The sequence below is a fragment of the Larus michahellis genome, chromosome 5 (assembly GCF_964199755.1).
Source record: "Larus michahellis chromosome 5, bLarMic1.1, whole genome shotgun sequence".
NCBI classification, from domain to species: domain Eukaryota; kingdom Metazoa; phylum Chordata; class Aves; order Charadriiformes; family Laridae; genus Larus; species Larus michahellis.
The window spans coordinates 76,492,106-76,515,307 of NC_133900.1; the positions used below are offsets into that span (position 1 = coordinate 76,492,106).

Sequence of the window (23,202 nt, forward strand, 5' to 3'; positions counted from 1 at the left end):
CCTTTTTTTTTTTTTTTTTTTCTTTTTTTCCCCGCCTCCTCCTCCTCCTCCTCCTGCCGGCGGGGAAGGACGGACTGGTGGTTGTGGTGGTGGTGGTGGTGGGGACCGGGACCCACCGATCGGGGGTGTTCCCCGGGGGGGAGGGCTCCGCCGGCTCCCCCCCGCGGCCCGGCCCGGGGCGGCGCGCACGAAGCACCGCCTCCGCGGCGGGATGCAGCCGCCGCCGCCCCGCGGGTGCAGGTAAGGAGCGGGGAAAGGATGGGGGGGCGGGGGGAGAGATGCTGAGGCCACCCCCCTACCCCCATTCACCTCGAGCTCGCCTTAGGGGGGGGAAAAAGGTGGGGAGGAAACGTAGAAAAAAATGTTAAAAAACCTTAAACCAGCCCCAAAAAGCGCCTGGCGGCGGGGGATATTTTTTCTTTTTTTTTTTTCTTTTTTTTTTTTTTTTTTTTTTGGGGCAAATTGAGATGATCCTCTGCAAAACGCCGAACCGGGAGTAGCCCCTCGGGCGCCGACCCACCCCGGGACGGAAGGATTTCGAGATTTAACTAATATTTGACATTCCCCCCCCCCCCCCCCCCCCGCCTTCCCCTCCACCCCGTTGCAATGGGCTGGAGCGGCGGCTGGCAGCCCCCGGAGGCGGCGGGGATGCTGGCGCGGGATTTGGCGTTAGCAGTTGGGAACGGTAGTTTTTTAAGAGACGTGTATGTGGGGGGGGGGGGGGGGGTGGGGGGGTGGAATTTGCAACAGAAATAATAAGTTTCTCCGTGGTCGCCTGGTTAATTGAAAAGGAAGCACGCGCTGTGCCTTGGCACAGCCCTAGGCAATGATCTGGAGCAATCCTGCGCCGTTAAGAGTTAATAATGGTGTGTTCGGGTTTTGGTTTTGTTTTTTTGTTTTTTTTTTTTTTTAAATCCTTTCCTAGAAAAATTCGAAATACCCAAGTATTGCCTTCGTAAATCGACATAGAGCCCCCCCCCGCCCCCCGCGCTGCAGAGCGTTCGCTTAATGAATGTTTGCAGAGGGATTTTTCGCTCCCGCCGGGTGTCGGGGGAGCAGCCGGCGCTGGGGCGGGCAGGTCACCCGCTCCCCGGCTTCTGCGAAGGCGAGAAGGGGCAGCATCGCTTCAGCCGTGCCGGTGGGGTGCGCGGCGTGGCGTTCCCTGCCCATGGAGTTGTTCAGGTGAAGCCTGCTTCTGGAGTTCACGATTTGCGGCGTGAAACTCGAGAAACGGATAAAAAGGGGAAAAAAAACCAAAACACCTCCGTGCGGCAGTCTCTCCACGAGCAATAGAAAAAAGTCCTCTCGGGACTTTTAAATGCCCCATAATGGACCCCAGGGGGGGGCTGGGTTTCATTTTTGTGACTTGTTTTCAGTCCAGTATATCAATACGTTTGTTTCAGTTATATATGATATTTATAGAGCGTGTCTTCGAACCAGTGCATTTTTATTTACTGATTTCCTTCTCACATTGTGTGTTTGTAATGGATTGCATGCTGAGATAGTTCAGTGATGCTGCTGTTGTTTAACTTACGGAGATGTGCATTTTGGGCGAATTAAATACACGTAGGTAACTGTGGCTGTGCATCTTAATACCGCCTCTGGCGAGGAGATCTTCAAAGGCATAAAATGTTTTCAGACGTATATAAAATGCTAAACTGAACTTGGTGAGAAGAAAAAATACAAGTAACTCTTCCTCATTTTCTGCACTTTCTAAGGTAAAACAATCATAAATCCACAACTGAAGTTACAAAGCAAATTCAGAGTTTGAAATCAGCCCTGCGTCAGGGGATAAACACTTGCCGTGCAAACGCTGGGATTTGCAGGTCTTCTGCCATCCGTTCTGGATGGAGGAATTAGAATATGGGATGGTACAAACAGCATAAGGCTCCGTCCTGAAAAAAGTTATGTGCAAATTCCTGCCTTTAGTTAGTATTAATAGGCCACCTGAGATGAGTAAGATGATTTACAGTGCATAAAGTTAAGCAGATGTCCGGGTCTTTGCAGTACCAGGGTTTACATGGTCGTGTTTAAAAGTGATAATAGATACGGAATAATCCTGTGTGGCAGAAAACCACGGTTTGAGGGCTGCGCGTGTCTTTAATTTATAAAGATTACAGAGGTCGAAAAAATACTTTGGACTTTTATAAACTTATGAAATAATTTAAAAATCACTTTAAATATTAACTGCTTTTGTTTATAAGTACTTAACAGTAAAGACGCTGGTCCTTCAAAAGTTATGTATGTACCTTCATAAATGGAAATAGAAGTATCAACTGAATTACTGGGAGAGAAAAAGTCTAACTATTGAAAAATAAAATAAATATTTGTGTCTTAGCCAGGCTTTATATACTTGACTGCAACTCATGTGACACAGTCTCCTGACTGATTTTTTGTTTTTCTGAGAAAAGTTTAGACATAACACAGTTGGACCAAAGGCACTGTATGTTTTGGTTTGTGTTTTGCTGTTAAAAAATCCATTTTGAAGAAAACTTTACATTCAGATCTACATGTAGTAGAGCGATCTCATCTGAGGCTCCGAGCAATCTGATCTAGTTGAAGATGTCCCTGCTTCCTGCAGGGGGGTTGGGCTAGATGGCCTTTAAAGGTCCCTTCCAACCCAACACGTTCTATGATTCTGTGATTTCAGAAAAATGAATTACTTGGGAGCCAAAGTTCTAAGAAGATATTTCTGTTGATGCTCCAGATACAGATTTTTGTAGCTATCAACTCTTGTTCCCCGTGATACAATAATTTCCTGGACAATATTGATTTTAAGAAAAAAAAAATTCCATCTAAAAAGGCCATGGTATTAAAATATTTTCCAAATGGAGAACTTTTGTGGTGTTTATATGAAATTTCAGCTCCCTCAGGGAGGTTTTCCCTTCCGTGCTGAATAATTGCTTCGTGTAAAGGCCTTTCCCTTAAAATAGAGAGCTTAGAAAGATCAAGTTATGTAAAAAAGCTATCACTTATACTATAAAGCATTTAAAATGAAACAGTCTTTTGATTGTTATTTATGGAAATGAAGGATCTTTTCTAGGGATTTGTACAGGGATGCTGAGCCTCCCCACTGCTCAGTCTGCTACAGCTGCGGCTGGAAGAACCCGTGTCTGTGACAGCGGCCAGAGACTTCATGGAGGGTTATACCTCGACCTTTGAGTAACAGCATAATGCAATTTTTCTGGGTCTAAGTCTAACTCTGAATCCTGATAGGATTACTGTTGTATCGTCAGCTGCCTTTCTCAGCTGCGTAAGCACCCAGTTACTACCAGACAGTTCTTAAGACAACCTTCTGTCTTTGACCGCTAACCTCAAAGACACGAAGACACCTTTTCTGCTTCCATGACTAACAATTACAAAAAAATAAAAGCTAATCAGCCAGATTTTTGAGTTTTGTAGGGTGATAAGAATGTAGTACTGTCTTTGCCCTCCTTCTGATGGTCATCTGCTGAGGTTGACTTAATGCCTAGTGCTGTCTGCCACAAGAGCGGTTCTTTTGAAACTGTGTCTGGAGAGTATGCTGAACGCTGAATACGTTTGTATACTGGAAACAAATATGAATATTTTAAGATAGGAAATTATATATTCAGTTATAATAAACATGTTGTAATCAAGAGTAGTTTCTAAAAGGTATCAAGAGAATCCACTTAGTAGTTCTGTAATTACTGTAATGGATTGTATGATATTTTATATTTAATCTTGGGATCAAAGGTAACCGTTGACGGCCTTAATTTGGGATCCTATTTAATGAGGTGCTGCTTATCTTTCTGCCACTAAGATATTAAGTTTCAGCAGAAGACATATTTTCAAGTAATTGAATGTCTTACTTAAGTCGGTTTGTAAATTTTTTTAATTGGGGAGGCTTTGCATATAGCACCAAGTACAATGGAAGTAGCAACAGTGATGAGCATTATGGGCACAAAAAAAAAGGAGAATTATACTGCTTAAATTAAAACTAATCTGCCTGGAAATAGTATTCTAAATGCAATCACAGAGTGTGGGGAAACAGAAGGAATTTAGAAAGCTAGAATTCCAGAATTGTAGGATGACACTGAGAAATCAAATATTCCTGTGACTATAGCTTGGCAGGAAGAACGCAGACACATGGAGAGGATGCAGAGAATGACAACAGTACTTGTAAAAGACCACCTAGATCGATTCATCGCAGAGGAAGAGAAGTACTAAATATTTAATGCTTGGTGAACTGCTGGTAAATAAGGAGAGAAGACAAGATAACTGTTTGCAAGTATTGGAGGGCTACAGCGATCAAGGAGGGAAAACAGCTACATTTAAAGCTGATGAGTAGCGTAGCGTGGCCGGGGGGGTTGAAATACTGGTGCGGGGCTCTTAGGAAACAAACCAACCTGCTGAAACTCAGGAGGAAATTAATTTAACATCTGTACTAATTTAGCTGCAGAAACAACCCCTGTGTTAAAAAGTAATAAATATTGTGAAGCAACCTTTCAGCCTTTCGTTTTTCTACAGTGGGTCACTGAAATCTTTCTTATAACTTGAAAAATTGGAGTTTTATTCTTCATAGACACACAGAGTCACGAGGGTGGAGGTTGGGGCACCATCTCCCTCCCTAAAGCTGCATCAATTACATCAGTGTGTTTCCTGACAGGTGCTTAACTAACTTAAGTTTTTAAGACCCCAATGACGGAGGCTCCATGACCCACCTACTCCAGAATTGTTTCCAATGTTCTTCTGTCCTTCTTGTTTTTAAAATGCCTCACCTGTGTCTTCCTTGCTATAGTTTGACCCCGCTATTTTTTGTTCTACCCTTCATTTTGGAGAACAGATTATTCCTTCCTTCTTTGCAACAGCCCTTCTTATATGAGAAGATGGTCCCCTCTTGTCCTGAGAGGACAAGATCCATCCAAGGAACTAACATCTTTCCCAGAGGTTTACTTGATTTCTTATGTCCTATGGATTTACAGTAATCTCTGATTGGTGTTGTTCTCTTCTGTAATATTTGCAGTGGATCTACACAGTTCTTGCTTGAAATCAGACATATACTCAAACTGATAGAGGGGGCCTACAAGAAAGCTGGTGAGGGACTTTTTAGGATGTCGGATAATGGTAGGACTAGAGGGAAAGGATTAAAACTAGAGATGGGTCGATGCAGACTGGACGTTAGGAAGAAATTCTTTACTCTGAGGGTGGTGAGGCACTGGAACAGGTTGCCCAGAGAAGCTGTGGCTGCCCCATCCCTGGAAGTTTTTAAGGCCAGGCTGGATGGGGCTTTGGGCAACCTGGTCTAGTGGGAGGTGTCCCTGCCCAGGGCAGGGGGTTGGAACTAGGTGAGCTTTAAGGTCCCTTCCAACCCTAACAACTCTATGATTCTATGACTCTATGATATATCAGCAGTGCCGAATATAGCAGAAGGACAGTTTTACGTAACTTGCAAGTATCTGCCCTATTTCTGTGTGCTGGTGTTTGGTTTTTTTGCAACAGTGTGTTGCAAAACCCACCATAACACCATAGCATGTATGGTGTTAAATCTGTGAAGTGTTATAGATTCTGGAGAACTGCTGCCAGTCATCCCATCCCGCCTCCCTCAGCCTTGTGCAGTTGCTTATTCTTATCTAAATTACTTGTGCAGTTGGTTATTCTTATCTGAATTAAATACTTTGCTTTTGTCTTCTTCAATCTGTCAAAACGCTTGAATTCAACTACCATCATCCAGCGCGTTTGAACCCTTGTCAGTTTGGTCCATCTGCAGATACAATGCTACTCTCTAAGCCATCTTGCAAAGAAATCTCTGAGAAGTGTCCAAAAAGACTCCTGAACAACTTTTCTCAAGGTGTCCTTCCAGCGTGACAGGGAATTGTTGATAACGACACTGCACGTTCTCCTCCCAACAGTACCAACTTGTACTGCAATTTCATCTAAACCAACTGTCCCTAATTTGTTTATGAGAATATCATGAGTTTGGGGACTGTACCTGTTGCCCACAGCTTCTCAGATTTCGTTTCTCTTTAGTTTGTCTCTAATTTCTGGTGGATCTGAGACTGGCTAATCTGAGGCTGGTTCCCTACGTACTGTTTATTAGTCTGATTGTTTTGAAAACCCTGACCTTATTTAAAAAGCCCCAACCTACTCTTTCCCATTCCATCCGTTTTCTCTTTGTCACTGATGTATCGGCTGCCTGGTGACAATTAACATGAGCAGCGGAAAAGAACAAGAAATTGAAAAAAAAATAGACACTTTGGTCTCTTCAGCACAACTTATTATTGGAGTTTTCTTTCTGCTCAGCAGCCCAAATTTTTCCTGGTTTCCCCTTCTTTTCTGATGGCTGTACAGAGTGTTTCTGGACAGGACCCGAAGACGCAGAGCCGTGCACATCCAGCAGCAGGGATTCTTGACGGTGTGGGACCCCGGTAGGAAGGGAGTTCGGAGTTTTGATGTGATAGTAAAGATGAACAGACAATTAAAGGCAATGTGCCACTTCGGCGTGAGTACGCTCCTTTCTGTGGTTTTTAATGTCAAAAGGTCTGTGTTTGTGCCTTGTCATCTTAGCACAATGTTACCTATCTACAGAATGGAGTTTATGTACTTAGTGAAATAAATCTGTTTACAGTGCAGCCTTTCAGCCACGCAGACTGTGACCCGAAATGCAAAACAGCAAGGGGAATATTAAATGATGACCTGATCCAAGAATGTGCAGTGAATAGTACTAGGTTTTGCCTGGACTGGAAAATAGAGGTACCAAAGTGAATGGGGTGGTGAATGGTTGTCATTTTGAGTAACTAGAGCTTGAACCATAAACTTGTTTGGTCCAAGACCTTGAAAGAACAGTCTCAGCGCTTTCAATCTTTCATTAGGGCAAGGTTCTCTCTGGTTTTTCAGTAAGAAAAAAATGCAATAATAGTGACTTTATTTCAAACAGTGAAATTACTTTAAAATGCCAGGCTCACAGCGAGCGTTTCAGCTAACAGTGATTCTTGTCAAACGTGTCTCAGCTCTTTGTTTTTCACTTCAGAATTTCCCAGATTTTACTGGAGGAAGGGTCCTGAATCAGGACTTCAGCTCAGTAAGTTTGTAGATCCGCTGCACAGAGTTCCCCTCGCTCCGATTCAGGCTGTGTGTTTTTTCATGGGATTATAACAATTCATGCGTGGGTGAAATTAATTACCAGAGTTGTTAGCCTTATGTAAGCAAATCATCTCATCTTGCTAAACTTTCATTGCAGCTAGTTTAAGTAGTCACAGCAGGATTCTTATTATTTTGTTTCATTATCCTTTATTTACTAATAAAGCTGTTTTTACGTAATGATTCATATCTGGAAGCAATTTAGTGTGTCATCATGCTCCTGTTTTGTTGCCCTCGTTAATGAAATGAGAAAACAGTGTCAATCAGAATGGAGGTTGTTACTATGATTTATAAACTCGGTCCCAAGGGTGAGCAAAGTTCTGATAAAGAAATCCTAGGTCTGTTTTTGAGAAGGGCTGCAATGAGGTTTTGCGGTTGGAGATTAATTGGATTTTTGTATTTGCTCGGAAGAAAGGACTCTGGCTTATAGATGATCGTTAGGGCTGTACGCGTAGCTCTCCATGGCTGCTTCTGTTTGAGTGAAAAGACTGCTCAGTCTGAAGCAAGCTGGAAGTAACCTGGAAGTATAGCTCGCTGTACGGATCGTTCTCCCCGTTCTGTAGGTGAAAGGAGAGAATGCAAATTGGAGTACCGCCCGTTTTACCTCGCCCTCAGCATCAGCTACAGCTGCAGATGCTGCTGCTGGAGAGCAGGGTATGGTGGGACGTAGACCTGGCCCTTTGTGGTTTATACTGTTCGATTGAAGGCCAGTGATTAATTAGGCTGTTGCATCCATAGCTGGAGTTGCATGCGTAACCAAGATTGATGTTGCTGTAGCAACCCGGAGAGACACAACTGTGCTGAATTTCCTAGGTCTTTGAAGCAGGAGTTCTCCTAATCCAAAATGGGATTGAGAATTCCCATCAGCGCGTGAGGAGAGTAACTAAGAGGGGCCCTCATTAACAGGCTGACATGTTGCATATCTGACTCATGAACTGAGTTGAGTAAATTCCTGCTGCTCTTCAAAAGGTTAGAGAAAACAGGCAGCTGCAAGAGGGAGGACAAGAGGAAAGCCTGTGGCTCAAATTAATGGAGAGCAATTGATTTGAAGACAAATAGGAGCAATGCAGGTTTTGATGACTACCGTGAAAATCACAGGGCGCTTCCAAGAGGCCATTGACAAAAAGTTTGGAATGTGCTCCAGGTATTGTGACTGGCCTGGAAATAGAGGCAAGGAGGAACTGAACGTCAGCCCGGTCAAGACTTCGCGGCATTGTACGTCAAATTAAAACAGAGGTGGTGACAGAGCACGTGCCAAGGTAGACGGAGGAAGATGAGAAAATCTCGGGTGGATGGGAGGGATAACTCGAGGCGGATGAGGAGGGCTGCAAGGGACTCAGAAGAACTGCAGGAAGGTGTGGAAAGCTTTGGGTAGGCTGTGGTAGAGGCAGAGTTTTTGGACTGAACGCTGCCTCCTGCACCTCGATGGTAGGGCACCCCTTGCATTTGGGAGCCAGCAACTGTTCTGTAGATTTGAGGATCAAGTATTTAATACAGTTAGTCAAAATTGCAAGTCAGACGCTTTCAAAAATAAAACAAAACAAAACAAAATCCCTGGGTAAAAAATAAATAATCCTGACTTTTTAAAGTATTGGGAACTGGGATTATTATTTTTTGGTTGTTGTCATTTCAAGGTCACATGTTTAAATGTATTTATTACTTCAGCAGCGATAGCAAATGTCCAAGCAACATGACTTTCCTTAAAGCAGTATCCTTGAAAAGTTAATTATCTAGAAGGCTTCAAAATGTTAATGGAAAAGGAAGAAATTAGATTGCCGTGGAGGGAGGGGACTTTTAGTGTGATGTGTAGCTGTGATAATATATGATATCACGTGTTCGTACAATTCCTTTTACCTCCTGGAAGGCTGTAATATTTTGGTTTATTTTTTATTTTGCCTTTTTTTTTTTTTTAACAAAGCAGCAATGTAGGAAAGAGTCAGTGGGCTATAACCTATTTACTTGATCGTGTTCCACAGTTAGCTGTGGTGGACTGGTGATCCATTGCCCTGCACGTTCCACAGAAATAACACTATGACTTTCGTCCAGTTTTCCCACTTTGTGGATCAGCTGCAACAAGGGCCTGTTTTAGTCTCATCAGTGGACCTCGACGACCAGGAAGCACTGAAAGGGAAGAGGATCCCTTCATTTGCTCTTCCTTTGTCATCCAAACTGCTTGTTTGCGGGACTCTCACCTTTCTTACGCCGCGTCCGCGTTTCGGGGACTTGCCAGGGCTTGCTGCGGAGCCGCCAAACAGCTGGGTGACAATTTACTGCGCGCTCCCTGTTCTGCGCCGAGTCTCTGCCTGAGCCCTTTGACAGGAGCACGAGCCGCCACGCGGGAAAAGGAGAATTGAGGATGGGGAGCGTATGTCCGTCATTACCACCTTCTGCTCTTCTCCTTGCTGGCTTACCGGACAGCTTCCAGGTGGCTTAAATGAGAAGTGGAGCAGATGCTGAAGCAGTGGGATTTCTGGACATCTTGGATTTTCATTACCTCCTTTGCAAAACATGCTTTGCAATTATCCTGCAAGTTACAATCCAGAAGTCGGATGAACTGAACATTTTCTGCAGTTGCCGCGCAACAGAGACACTGTCTGGTACTTTCAAGGCAAAAAAAAAAAAAAAAAAGTTGTAACGATTGTTTTTCTTTATGAAGAGAAATAGAGGTATTGAGTTTGGGTTGTAAAGTCACAAAGTTCTAAGTTTCTGATGTTTTTGGTGACATTAGACTTGCGTGGAACTGGTCCAGCTGCAGCCCAGGAGCCCAGGTCAGACGCTGTGGGTTTCTTGCCTTTCGTAAACATTGAAATGCAGAGGTTTATTGCTGGGACATCTCGCTGCCGTGCTGCAAAGTAAAACCTGGTAGCGTTAAGAATCTCGACTGGAAAGTCAAATTGGCAGGTCTAATTTCATCATGGGACTTAATTACCTACAAAATATAAACAATCAGCAGGAATGGAAATTGTGATGAAGCGGTAAATGAAATAATTTTCTTTTTTTAGTAGACTACTGTTATTCTAAGATTATAACCACATTATTATCTTGATAATGATTATTAAGCGTATCTAAAAATAATAACCTCTAATGCAGTGTTGTAATACATGTAGTCTCTCGCGTGTCCTGCGTAGCAGAAGACTCAGTGTCAGGCCCAGTGAATGAGAAAGTTAGAGGGAAAACTTAATGGTCTTTTGAGTCAGTAGGAAACTAAGCCAAATCTCAGCCTACATTGGAGTTCAATAAAGACATTTCAGGAAAAGTATAATATAACATTGTATCAATGGGAGAATTCTTACCATCTTCTAAGTCAAGTCCAGGTCGGCTTTTGTGTTTATTTAAAATATTCAAATTAACCGTCAGTTCAGACAGCTACTTCCGTAGTTCACATAAACTGGAATTTCTGTAGCATTTGGAATTCTGTGTGAATGATTGAAATGATTTTTTTTTTTTTTTGCCTTAAGAGCTGCAAAGATTGAACAAAGAGCTTGAAGTGGAAAGATAAAGAACGCTTGGAAACAGTGAACCGCGTAGTAACCAAACATGAAATATAAACTAGAGCAAGGAGCGTATCAGTTGGCAAAAGAAAATAAATGATTGTTAGCCTTTGGAATTTCTACTTCTAAATAGAGGATCTCTAGGCAGTTGAACAACAAAATAGAGTGTGTTTTGAGGCAGAGAAGAAAGACAGCTGCAGACATGAAACATCCAGTTTGTTTTATTTAAGGGTCAAATAAGAAAAAAAAAAAGAATGGGCTTTTGACTTCAAGGAATAGTTATTTGAAATTACTGTAACTAAGCCATCTTATTTGACAACATAATTTGAAACGGCATTCTGAGAAAAGTTCTGATTGAGTAACTTCTGGCACATGTAATGTAATTTCAGGTCTGTGTTTCGGTACTGTCTGCTTCTGTTGTTCAGTCTCTTACAGTTGTCTGCTCTTCAAGATGACACTGAAAATGTGCCTACTGGGAATTTACTATGCTGCGACTGAATTTATATATATATTTTTTTTTTATATATATATATTTATATATATTCAGCTACTAAAGGGTGACCTAATGCATCATAAAGGAAAATTGTGAATCATGCCAGAAAACAAGAAAGTAAGGATTGTGAAAGCAGTGAAGTGGATCAAGTCTTACATACTATTCTTGTAGGCACTCACTCACGCTTAACTTGGAATACATTAGTTGTTTTTTTGTTTGCAGTCATTGGGATTAACTCCCGTTTTCTAAATTAAAAAGATTGTGCTTGTAGGACAGGTGTTTTGAAGAGCTCATACCATTATTTATTATTATATGCAATATTTTATTTTAAATCTTTCCTCATAATAGCGTATTTCAAGAGTAAAAGTGACAGAAAGAAATACTGCTTATTATGATTTGAAAATATATATTGTTTGAAAATCAAGAAAGACAAAAGGACTTGTGTGTTTAAAGTCTTTGCTTCTGACATTTTCAAATGCAGCCAAAGGAGTCACTTTTGTAATTTCATCTTGAGAATATAGTGCTTAGTTTCTTGAAAGAAGTTTGGAAACAGGCTTTAATCTCTGCTGAGTACTTGGACAATTAAATAAGTTCTGTCTTAATAATGGAAAGGAGTATTTCCTGAATAAACAGGCAGTTTGAATTAGTTTGAAGAATGCCTTTACACTTCGAAAAGCAATCTCATCGGCCTCCATCAGGTATTAAAGTCTGACCCCGTTGGCACTTAGATGAGGGGAAATCTTAAGGAAGACGTAAGATTCTCCGTAAAGGGATTCAGTGTCCGCATCTACTTGGTGTTTCACAGGGGCTTAGGAGTAGTGTTAAAAGTCTAAGAAGATACCACTTTTCAAATGAATCATGAAACTGAAATACTTTGCTAAGAAATTAAGGTAACGGAGTGGGAGCAGGGAAATCATGGTTTTATTGCTGAAAAATTTCACCCAACTCATCCCATCCAGAGGGCAGATAAACCACAAATAATCTAGGCGTGATTTCGGGGCTTTAGTTTCAGGGTCCAGGCTATATTTCAAATAGCATACTAATAGTTTGCCTACCTACTCGCCTTAGCTGCAACTGGAAAGTCTATTCTTAGCTTCCTGTTCTTCATAATTTTGCATTCCGGCTGAATCCAGGCTCCGTTTTGCGCCTGATAAGCTTTTACTATATTGGGGAAGTTGTTTAGGAATATATATATTATTGAATAGACCCCTGCAGTTATACAGCGCTCCTCAGGCAAGGTGATACATTCATGTTTTTTCTTGACTTTTCGTGAAATAGAATCAGATCCTTTGAGTAAAGACCATTTTATAAACAGGATGACTGTTAGGTGGGTGCAATGATTTTATGAAGGCAAACGTAGACGGTCCTGAATGACGCACGTCTGTAGAATGTGAAGCCTCCGCTGTGTGGTGGCGTACGTAATCTTTCTTCATTACCTTTTCAGGATGGAACATGAGGCTGCCCAGCTAGAAAAGCAGCACGTGCATAGCGTGTATGAAAATACAGCTGCCTACTTTAATGATCTGCAGAGCAAAGCGTGGCCTCGTGTTCGGAACTTTCTGCTGGAGCAGAAGCCTGGCAGTCTCGTCGCTGACATAGGTGAGCCATTCCTTGGGGCGGTGGGAGAGATTGCCTGTAGGCTTTAGTACTTCGTATGTTAATCATCTGTATCCTTCAGAGCAATTGTTTTCAAAACTCATTTGAATTGGTTTTAAAGATTGTTTTAAAATTGTTTTTAAACTCATATGAGATGCCATGTACCGCTTGGTTTGTTTCCTTATCGGGTAACCAGTAAATGGGATTTTTGCCTTGTTTTGATTGAGCTAAGCCGTAACCTACCAGTTTCCCCACAGACTTGGTGGTCTGTCATTCCCCTGGAGCCCTTGTAAAAAGATGGTGTTAACGGCTCAATTATTTCCTATTTCAGTTTCTTTGCATCTCTTGGTGATCTGCAATTTAATGCTTTTCATTCGTTCTAAAACTCCTCCTATCAAGGCTTTAACATAAGAGAAATCTGATGCGATCACTGTTAAAAAAAAAAATTGTGATCTGAGAATCTCCCTGTGATCGTTAATACAGGTACCAAAACCTCATTTTCCTGCTATGGCCTTGTTTTCCCTACACGTTGAATTTACATCTTGATTTTCTGTTGCATCTCCAGACATTTTTAGGGGTTTCCAGATCCTGGTGTGTTTGCTTTGTGTTTGTGCTATGACTTCCGTGCTATACAGCACATCACTGCAAACAAGACGCGCCTTTGCACCACTGGATTTTCCTCACTGTTTAGACTGATAAAGTGTTTTTACATAGTAAAGTGTAATAAAAGTACACCATAGATTATGCATCTGCCTTACCCTATCAGAGAAAACCATTCTTTGAAGATCTTGTAGGCCACAGTCAAAAGACAATATACAATTCTCCAGCTGCTGTTGAGCAGTACCCCCAAAATACCTGAAGCTACCAAGATGATGAGGGAAGTGGAACACCTCTCTTATGAAGAAAGGCTGAGGGATTTGGGTCTCTTCAGTCTGGAAAAAAGGCGGCTGAGGGGGGACCTTATCAACACTTATAAATACTTAAAGGGTGGGCGTCAGGAGGATGGGGCCAGGCTCTTTTCAGTGGTGCCCAGGGACAGGACAAGAGGTAACGGGCATAAACTTGAGCATAGGAAGTTCCACCTAAACATGAGGAGGAACTTCTTTACCCTGAGGGTGTCAGAGCCCTGGCACAGGCTGCCCAGAGAGGTGGTGGAGTCTCCGTCTCTGAAGACATTCCAAACCCACCTGGACGCGTTCCTGTGCAACCTGCTCTGGGTGACCCTGCTCTGGCAGGGGGCTGGACTAGATGATCTCCAGAGGTCCCTTCCAACCCTATGACTGATTCTATGATTCTATGAATATGTATTTTCTTTTACATGTCTGCACCGTTTGCACTAATAATCGCAGGAAACATCCTATGGCATACACTCATTCAACAGCCAGCTTCACGTGATATTTCTCAGCCAAAATTTTTTGTCACCTCAATAGAAGTCATTTGAAGCTCAGCTGAAATTCTTTGAGGGTTTATCAGCAGGCATCACACTGGTTGGCCAAAGCTTAAGATCACCCTGGTTTAGTAGCAGCTGAAGTAATTTAAATGCATGTGATACATCTGGAGAGGAGGTAGATGCTTACAGTTGCCCGTAAGAATATTCCCATCAAGGCACACAAGGTACCTCCTTTGATGAGATTTAGTAAGATTTACAAGAATCTGACTGTTGTGTTTATTTATGGTGTGTATTTTGGGAGGAGGGCTGCTTAGCGGCACCAAAATTTTCAAAATGAGATGTTCAATTGGTAATTTCCTTTTCTGTTTAATACGACCTTTTATTAAAATATTTTTGTTTGCTAGCTTTAAACGAAGCATGGCAATGGTAACAGAATACAGCATCATTTTGTCTAATTGCCTTATTATTGTTCATTCATCAAAATAAATGACAATGGCATGGCTATTGCTAACAGCTTCATGAAGGCATCCACCTCCTGATGACTCATTTAAAAGCGAATCTCCTGCAAGTGTAGATTTTTAGAGGCACTGAGAGTATTGCCATTATTTAGCTTCATTCCAGAGAGGACCCTATACTTCCAGAAACTCACTGTGATTAAAAAGCACTCCACCAAAAGCCATGTATTAAGTAGCCGAGTCATCTAAATTATTGTACGTTTGACTAAATGCGTTCTTTCTGCAAACACAGTAGCCAATAACACTTTATACTAATTTTAAAACCTACACTTTCTAGTGTGCAGCGCTTCAGCTTCGTGTTTTATTGCATACATTCCTTGAACTGTATTAACAATATTAATCTTTTCCACTTCTCTCAAGCGTTACTTCAAAGAATAGTGCTTGCTTTTTCCTTAGAAAAACGCTCTTTTTTTCCCCACTGAAGCGTCGTGCTGGTCTCCAGCAGTTCCTGTGCTGTCTCTCTAGATAATGGTGCACATTAACATCGACGGGAGCAGCAGCGCTGTAAGAAGCAGTGATGTTTCTAAAGATAACTCCAGGCCTTTAAATTGAATTACCAACACTGAGATGGTTCTCTTTGCCAAACTGCTGCCCCGTTGCTTGGCTGTCAACTTTCAGAAATTACTCTTCACTACTGACCCATAACTGCAGTGAATGTTTCCTAATTTAATCTTGAAAAGTGCCTGTTACGCATACGGTCTTGAGGAACACTCTGAAAGATTTCAATTTAGTACAGCAGAGTCCTTGAGAAGACATACTTTTAGGTGGGAGACATTCTGGAACGGTTCATTACATTTACATGCATTATAACGCGTTGGCACGAAGACAGAAGGAGGACGTGCCGGCGACATGGCAGGAACTTTTGTGGTTCACGGTTATTTCCGAGTCTGTATCTGAAGTTAAAATTGTCCCCTCTGACTTGTGTCAGTGACAGCTGTGGTTTAGGACTCGGGGAGAAATGGGGCGCACTGGAGAGGTTTAGCAAACGCTGGGGAAGTGTTTGGAAGAGAGATCTTTTGCAGGTCACTAAAAAGACTGAACACGCTGGCTTCAGGAAAACCCCTGAGCAGAAGGCAGTTGGGAGGGTATTGAGGAAAAGGGCCATCATGCTTATCCGGTTTGGGGTGCCCGTTTATGCTCGTCGTTGGCAGGGGGACACCAGGCTATATAAAGGCTCAGTGTGAAGCAGCATGGTAGGTTTTTTGCTCGACAATACGCAATAGTGGCTGCAGAGGGCCCCTCCTTCCTCCTCCCACCCCCACTTACCCTTCTTCCCCCCACACACATAACCTGCTATTACGCAGGGCAGCGTAATGAGTATTTTTGTTGGTGATGTTGGTACTGTTACACTCCTAATGGTGTGAACACGTAATTTCAAACAGTCCAAACAAACCCAGCAGCAGTTAGGCTAGTAGGAGCAACCCCTCTCATTTTGTTTTCCAGGAAACATTAGAATTAGGAAAGCCTTCCCATTTATTTTCACTGCTTCGGGAGGGATAGCGAGTATTTGCAGCATACAGCTTCTGATGTATTATTCTCTTCTTTAGGTTGTGGAACTGGAAAGTATCTCAGCGTCAACACTCAGGTGTATAATCTCGGCTGTGATTACTGTGGACCGTTGGTAGAGATTGCAAGGAAGAGAGACGATGAAGTTCTGGTATGTGACAACCTTAACCTTCCCTTCAGGGACCAGTGCTTCAATGCAGTCATTTCCATCGGAGGTAAGGCAACAAACATGCATTCTGGCCCACAGCAAGTACGAAGTTTTTTGGATCCTTTTCTTCCCACGTGTCTTCATTTCAGTTAAATTTGGTTTGAAACAATTCTCTGAGAATCGCAGCAGATATTACTGTAATTAATGTAGTAAACACAAAAAAAAAAAAGTGACTTCCATTGCACAGAGGCACTGTTGACCAGGGAAATATTTGGATCGTTCGTTTGCTTATACGTGGTGTTGTTTACCCTGTGCAGAAAAGATTGCCTTCCAGCATGCATTATAAACAAGTAAAAACTAATATAAACATGGCTGCTGGCAGTTTAAACAAATTAGGTGGTCAAGATAAACTCTGGGTTCCTCCTTAGGATCTGTTTTGACCAGCAAAATGCACTGAAATGAAAACTTGCTTTCTCTACAGCAGGACTTAAATCATGTTAACTATTACGTGTTACGAGTACAAATTTCTCTTAGAATGGTCATGAAATAAGAACTTGGAGCTGTACAAGTGCCTGTTGTCTAAAATGAGTGAAGCATCTCTGCATCTTAGCTCCTCTGACCTCTCCTTTTGGAAATATTACTCATAATTTGAGAAGTATAAACTGGAAGAGGGTAGATGAGGAACAGTTGGAGTACCCAGTTACACTCTACATTTTTAGCTCTACTCTTGCTTGAACTTATTTCAGGCTGTTTCTCTCTATCAGCAAAAATACAAACCATGATAATTATTATTGGTAGCAAGCAACAAACTAATTGAAATATGATAGAAATGTATTTTTAAATGATAACTATTATTGGTAGCAATCAACAAACTACTCAAACTATGATAGAAATGGATTTTAAAATGTGTTTTTCACATACGCAGGGTAAAAGAAAAGGTGACTAATACGCAGGCAGTATCTATATTATTTTGCTTTCATGTTGGCTATTGGACCAGTGAGCCCTATCCACATTTCAGGTCTTGTAGCATAATTTCAGTGCTATCAGATCAGCTGCCTTTGAAGGATAGCACACCTACTGTATATTGGTATAAACACCTGTTTATACCAGTTACAGGCCTGACAAGATTAAAAGTTGGTATTTCCATACATTTAACAATAATGGATTTTAATCTCTCTTGAATAGAGACGTGGTATGCCTGTGCTCTAAAGAAAGTGTTTTACGTCCCGTTCCAAAGGATAGCAAGTATTTATGTACATAGTCAAATACGCTTCTTAGTTTGCTAATATGATCCAGTTTATAGGATTTATATTTCTTGCAGAACCACCAGAGCGATCATATAATTTTAATGATGAAGAATATTTAATCCATTAAATGAATTGCTTAGATAGAGCTTGCACAGATTCTGTTGGTTGATTGTCACTTCTTTCTGGTGAACTAAGCTGGAAGAGGGGAGATTTACATTAGACATTAGGAAGAAATTCTTCACTGTGAGGGTGGTGAGGCACTGGAACAGGTTGCCCAGAGAAGCTGTGGCTGCCCCATCCCTGGAGGTGTTCAAGGCCAGGCTGGATGGGGCTTTGAGCAGCCTGGTCTGGTGGGAGGTGTCCCTGCCCATGGCAGGGGGTTGGAACTGGGTGATCATTAAGGTCCCTTCCAACCCAAACCGTTCTGTGATGCTGTGAATCTCACACGCTTCTACTGTGTGTGTCAGTTTTGATTTTACTTTGCAGGAGGTTCTGTGATGATGTATGGCCTAACTCCAGGATAAGATAAAATATCAGTTCCTTTCTCCCCATCTTGTTAAAGAAATTGAAATAGTAATTTTATAATTTTTTTTTTTGCAAAGTTCATGAAAATATTGATAAGCGTTAGGAGTATTTGGAAATAAACACTGGCCATATAGACCAGGGGACTCTTCTCAGGGTTTGCTATCTTGTGTTCTCAGCTGCTTGTGAGGGCCTAGTTAATACCAATTGCCAAGAATGCTTTTCTTGGCTTGTGGTAAAAAAGCTACATTTTTTTCCCCTTGGTAATTGAATCATTGTTTTGAATGGAGTCGGTGCTAGTTGGACACGCTTGTCATAACTGCAGTGTTGAAATAACACTATTTCTACAAGTAGAATTGGCTACTGTCAAGTGGCACATATAAAGATAATCTTATTTGTCTGAAGGAATGGAGATGTCTTCAGCTAAGAACATATGCTATTACTGTATGTTGTTATATGGGGAGATTGAATGTTTTGCATGTAGAAGTGTGGCTCCAAGTCCACTTGAAAAAAATTATGGAATCAGTCCTCTTTACATCATTGATTTGAATCAGATCCAGTACTGATAATACACGTAGAACAACACGACCAACACAACCAACCTCAGTACAAGTTAGTGGTTTTGAGAGTTTAGGGAGCAAAAGCTGCCTTAACTATTCATTGTCTGTTAAAATTGGTTTCTTTGGGTAAGTAGGAAGATATAAACAGTGTGGAAATTTTGAAAAATAGCTTCATTTCACATTGCAGTGAAATTTCAAAATGGGGATATTATCCTGGAAAGAAAATTCAAATTTAGTGATCAATAGCCTTATTTTTCCTTTGTCTTTTTATTTTTTTAATACCATTATATAATGTAACAAAAAATCATCATTCGCAGACATGTGGGTGTAGACCGAGATACTTTTTTTTCTTTTTTTTTTCCTCCAAAACAAACATCTATAAAGGCAACACCTTTCTACAAAATTAATGCAATGGAAAATATTTCTGTCTAAACTTTCTCACTAGCTCTTTTGAAAGTGCACTGCTATAAAAATGCAGAGAATCTTTTTCGTGATATTACTTTTTGCTGTATTTGTTACACGGTGAAAAGATTTTCTGTTTCCAGTAAGGTAAGTCTGAAATGTGGCCCAAATCGAAAATCAAACTTAATCTTACCTAATTCACCTAAAGGCCAGGCATCTCAGTGAAAGCCAGTCATGCTGTGATCTTTTATGGGTGATGTAGAGAAACAGAAACCTCCAGCTTATATGCCTGAGTTATTTTGAAATTAAATTCATTTCCTTCTTTGGGATGTGCCTGGTTTTGTCCGTTGAACAGAAATGTAAAAGAGAGCATTCTGGGATAAATTTGCACTGTCGTACCAGTACATTCAGCACTGGTGCTGACTTGCAGTGAGTGATATTTGTGATATGGCGACTAAAATGATCGGACACGTAGAACAGGTTGAAGACGGAAATGCTATGTCCTTAATGATATTCAATACATAATGCCTTTCCTTTTTCACAGTGATCCATCATTTCTCAACTAAACATAGAAGAATCAAAGCAATAAAGGAAATGGCAAGGGTATTGATACCCGGAGGGCAGATGATGATTTATGTTTGGGCTATGGAACAAAAGAACCGTCGCTTTGAGAAACAAGACGTGTTTGTTCCTTGGAACAAGGCCTTGTGCTCACGGCATTTCTCAGAATCGAATCAGTCTGGAGATAAGGCTGAGTTTGTGCACGCTGTAAAAACCCGAGACGTAGACCCGGCCCAGCTAGTCATCTCTGATTGCAGCTACCAAACCAGTCTGCAGCCAGAAACCGATCCAAAACATGCCCGCAACACGGACCACTGCTTATCCAGAGCCTGCTGCATGAAAATTTCTGAAGAAGAAAACCGATTTTACACTGCTCTGGGAAGATCTTTCCGCTCATGGTTTTTCTCCAGGTCACTTGATGAATCAGCCCTGAGAAAACAAACTGACAAAACGAAGCCCCCGAAGAATGCCGGAGAATGGGCCAACAGCACCCTGCCCATTCAGCACTCGCGCCACTGCAGTTTGGATCTGGGTCACCACGGGGCACTGCTAAAAGAACAAAGTTTAGATGACGATGACGTGTTCGTGGAAAGCCTGCCTCTCAAAAAACCACCGTGGTCACCAGCCGTAGATGCACTGAAGGATTTGAGTTTAAGTGGAGGACACCAAAGCGTAGCTGGGGGCAAGAGTGAAGAAGCTTCATTTACGAACGGCCCGGTGGAAGACAGGGACTACAGCTGCGGTTGCAATAAAGATGGTGCTGGTAAGTCTAATGCCAGCAAGTTTCTCAAAAGAACTTCAACAGCTGACTCCACTGACTCCGCTCTGGATTCAGCAGTATCTGTTGGGGACCAAACTGATGCCACGTTGGATGCAAAAGCCTTCATGCGTTATTACCATGTATTTCGGGAAGGGGAGCTGTGCTCCCTGGTAGAAGAGAACGTGCCTGAGCTTCGGATACTTTCTTCCTGCTACGACCATGGGAACTGGTGCATTATTGCAGAGAAAAGAGGAACGTAGCTGGGAAGAGAACAAAGCAGAGTTCAGTGACTGAGGATTTTGAGCTGCTCCTGGTGTTCCTGTGGTTGTGCGGTGTGACCTGGAGTTTGAATCTCATGTAGTCGTGTGCCATTCGTTTCTGAGTCGTTATCTCCCTGCCTATTTAACTATCTAATGCAAGGTCTGTATATAGGAATCTAAGTGGTAAACAATATTTATGTTTTGTTAAACTTTTATGAAGTTAAAACTGGAGAGTTTTATACTGCTTTTAGCAAATAATTGTGTTTTTAAATATACTTTTCTATTGAGAAATAAAACCTTTTTATAAGACAAGGATCAGGGCATCTTTTGTGAGAATATATCCTCTCGGTTGGAAGTTCAGGCTGTGTTCTTCAAACGCTGAAAACGTGCGACGTCGCTCCCCGTTCTTGAAGCCCTACAAATAGAGACGCAGGGATGTCGGAAAACCGTACTTGCCTGTACGCTGCTGGAGCGCACGCTGCAGAACGGGGAGCAAGCGTGGTCCCCGCGCTGCGTCGTTTGGGGTAGGGTTGTTCATGGGCAACATCTGTGGACAAAACCAAGCTCTGCATATTCTGTCATTTGAGGTTTGCATTTGGCAGCAAATGACAGAACGGATTTTGAGCAATATTTTGGACTTCTGTTTTAGAAAGAATCTAGCGTGTGTCTCAGGTGCAGGTTAAGTTTTCTACGTTAGCTCCCACAAATACTTTATCTTAATTTCCGCTGCTGTAGTTTTTCATTGGTTACGTGTACAGGGAAGTCGGAGGGATTTGTGAGAGTATCAGTATTATGTAAAGGTTACAAAATATCAAATATTTGAGATACATATATCTTTTTTGATAAGCCCAGGAAGCTAAGATAAAATTAATAAAGTTCCAGTGCATATCTGGTCAGCTGGCATATTTGCTCTCCTCGTTCACTGACATGAGAATATATATTAAACGGTGTCTTAAATAACATAGATAGGAAGAGAATACAAGTCCAGTTTGTGCATAAAATACAAAATTCCTGTCTTCTGCAGTTTAAATGAATCTTTTGAGACCTAAATGATAATAGATTGCTTAAAAAACTTTCCCATAAGACATAAGTTTTGCTGAACGTGGTGCCCCATCATCATCCAGTTGTACTAGATCGTAGCAGTTACCCTCATATTGTTCTTTACACCCAAATACTCTCACCCCTTTTGGTGGGAATCTTACAATGTGAAGCTGTATCTGCTGTGGATGAAATCCAGCTGGCCTTTGAAGATCAGTAGTGATACTGTAATTGTTACCAGCTGAAACAGGGCTGGGCTGGGCTAATTGCCTCGTTAGCACAAAGTTACTCCATTTTTAGGCTTTATTTACAGTCAGTGGTCTTCGTGCAGGGCACAGCTTCATCTGGTGTTGATTTTGTGACCTTTGATGGAGCTGCACAGATTCACCCCAGAGATCAACCCTTTCGATACAGCGGTTTGAGAGACCCACGTAATTAAGGTGTCTGCCCTATCAGTGAGCAAATAACTTTGATTACAAAGCAACAGGAGTGAAATACCAAACTTCTACAGTCTGTAAGTAGATGGATTTGGGGTTGTTCAGTAGAAAGCCCTGATGGTGCTGAGTAATTTTTGGTGTAGCTGCCCAGGAGAATTCCCACGTGGCAATGTATTATAGATTTATCTATTGGACCGATGCCTGTAGAACAATCATCTTTGTCTTCCTCATAGTCTGGGGTCCCTGGGGTGCAGTCAAGCAGGTTGATGAGATCTGGGGTAAACTGAGAAAGAAAAGGCTTCCGTTCTCTTCACAACAGAGGCTTACCGTCCCTGTAAGAGGCTGGATCTGTGTTTCAGGCTCTAGTAAAAACTTTCTGCTCTAGCAGCTGTATGAAAAGACCCGTCAGCTCAAAGCCACTGAGGTACTTTAAACTGTTTGTGTGTTTCTAGATGATCCTTGCGTTGTTTGATTAGAGATTCTTGCCTGGAGATGCTTTTCAAAATTATTTATTTCTGTATTGGATCATCTCTTGTTTTGAGCTGATGCCGTTAAGTTGCGCCACATACAAATTTGAATTGTATTGTTATAAATTCCTGGGGGAGGGAAAAGGAAGGTTTGGTAAACTGCTTTCTTTTCAAATATTCAGCCTTCTGACTGACCGGGCGTCAGTCAGCTGGGGTCATGAACGTGAGGTCGTGCAGACCTCAATTCTTTATTCCCGTATCCAGTCTCCCATCTGTCTGTGGAGGCTGCCCAGGTCTGTAACAGCTTTATCATTTCATAAGAAGCCAGATGACCTCACTCGGAGCATGGCAAACGTCTCTCTTGATTGGTTTCTCTTTTGATGAGGCTCATCTTAGGCAGAATGTAGTTTCCAGAAGAATCCATGTGATCCCAATCTTTAATAGCTTACAGGCATACTTAACGTGCTCAGAGAAGTGGGTATATCATTGAAAAATCTATAGTCTATATAAATAAATAAAACCCAGTTGTCCTTGCATGCTAAGACTCTCAGCAATATCCAGACCGCAAGATCTGACTGTTATAAAGCAAGAGGTAATTATGTCCTTGCGTTTATTGTCTGACAGATGGGCAATATTCTCACCCGTTATGCCAGTAACAAACCTGCTTCTGACTGCAGTGGGCTGGGATTGCTCCTGAGCTGCTCATCCAGC

General features: G+C 41.8%; 1 protein-coding gene across 2 annotated transcripts; it reads left to right on the plus strand.

The window, feature by feature from the left end:
- Nucleotides 1-61: 61 nt before the first annotated feature.
- TRMT9B (tRNA methyltransferase 9B (putative)) lies at nucleotides 62-21,445 on the plus strand. 2 transcript variants are annotated; one of them, XM_074588145.1, is made up of 4 exons: nucleotides 62-240; nucleotides 12,527-12,681; nucleotides 16,131-16,304; nucleotides 19,513-21,445. In XM_074588145.1, exons 1-4 carry the CDS (start codon nucleotides 212-214, stop codon nucleotides 20,547-20,549), a joined length of 1,395 nt encoding a protein of 464 aa, XP_074444246.1. In that variant the 5' UTR covers nucleotides 62-211; the 3' UTR covers nucleotides 20,550-21,445. The 2 variants fall into 2 exon arrangements, with proteins under 2 accessions (XP_074444246.1, XP_074444247.1); XM_074588146.1 differs by lacking the exon at nucleotides 62-240 and adding an exon at nucleotides 9,921-10,073.
- The last annotated feature ends 1,757 nt before the right edge of the window (nucleotides 21,446-23,202 follow it).

Excerpts from the sequence above, each read along its gene's own strand:
- TRMT9B (XM_074588145.1), top strand. The coding sequence starts at position 212 with ATGCAGCCGCCGCCGCCCCGCGGGTGCAG. Across the intron at positions 241-12,526 it reads CCGCCGCCCCGCGGGTGCAG|GATGGAACATGAGGCTGCCC; the intron begins GTAAGGAGCGGG and ends TTACCTTTTCAG. Across the intron at positions 12,682-16,130 it reads CAGTCTCGTCGCTGACATAG|GTTGTGGAACTGGAAAGTAT; the intron begins GTGAGCCATTCC and ends TCTCTTCTTTAG.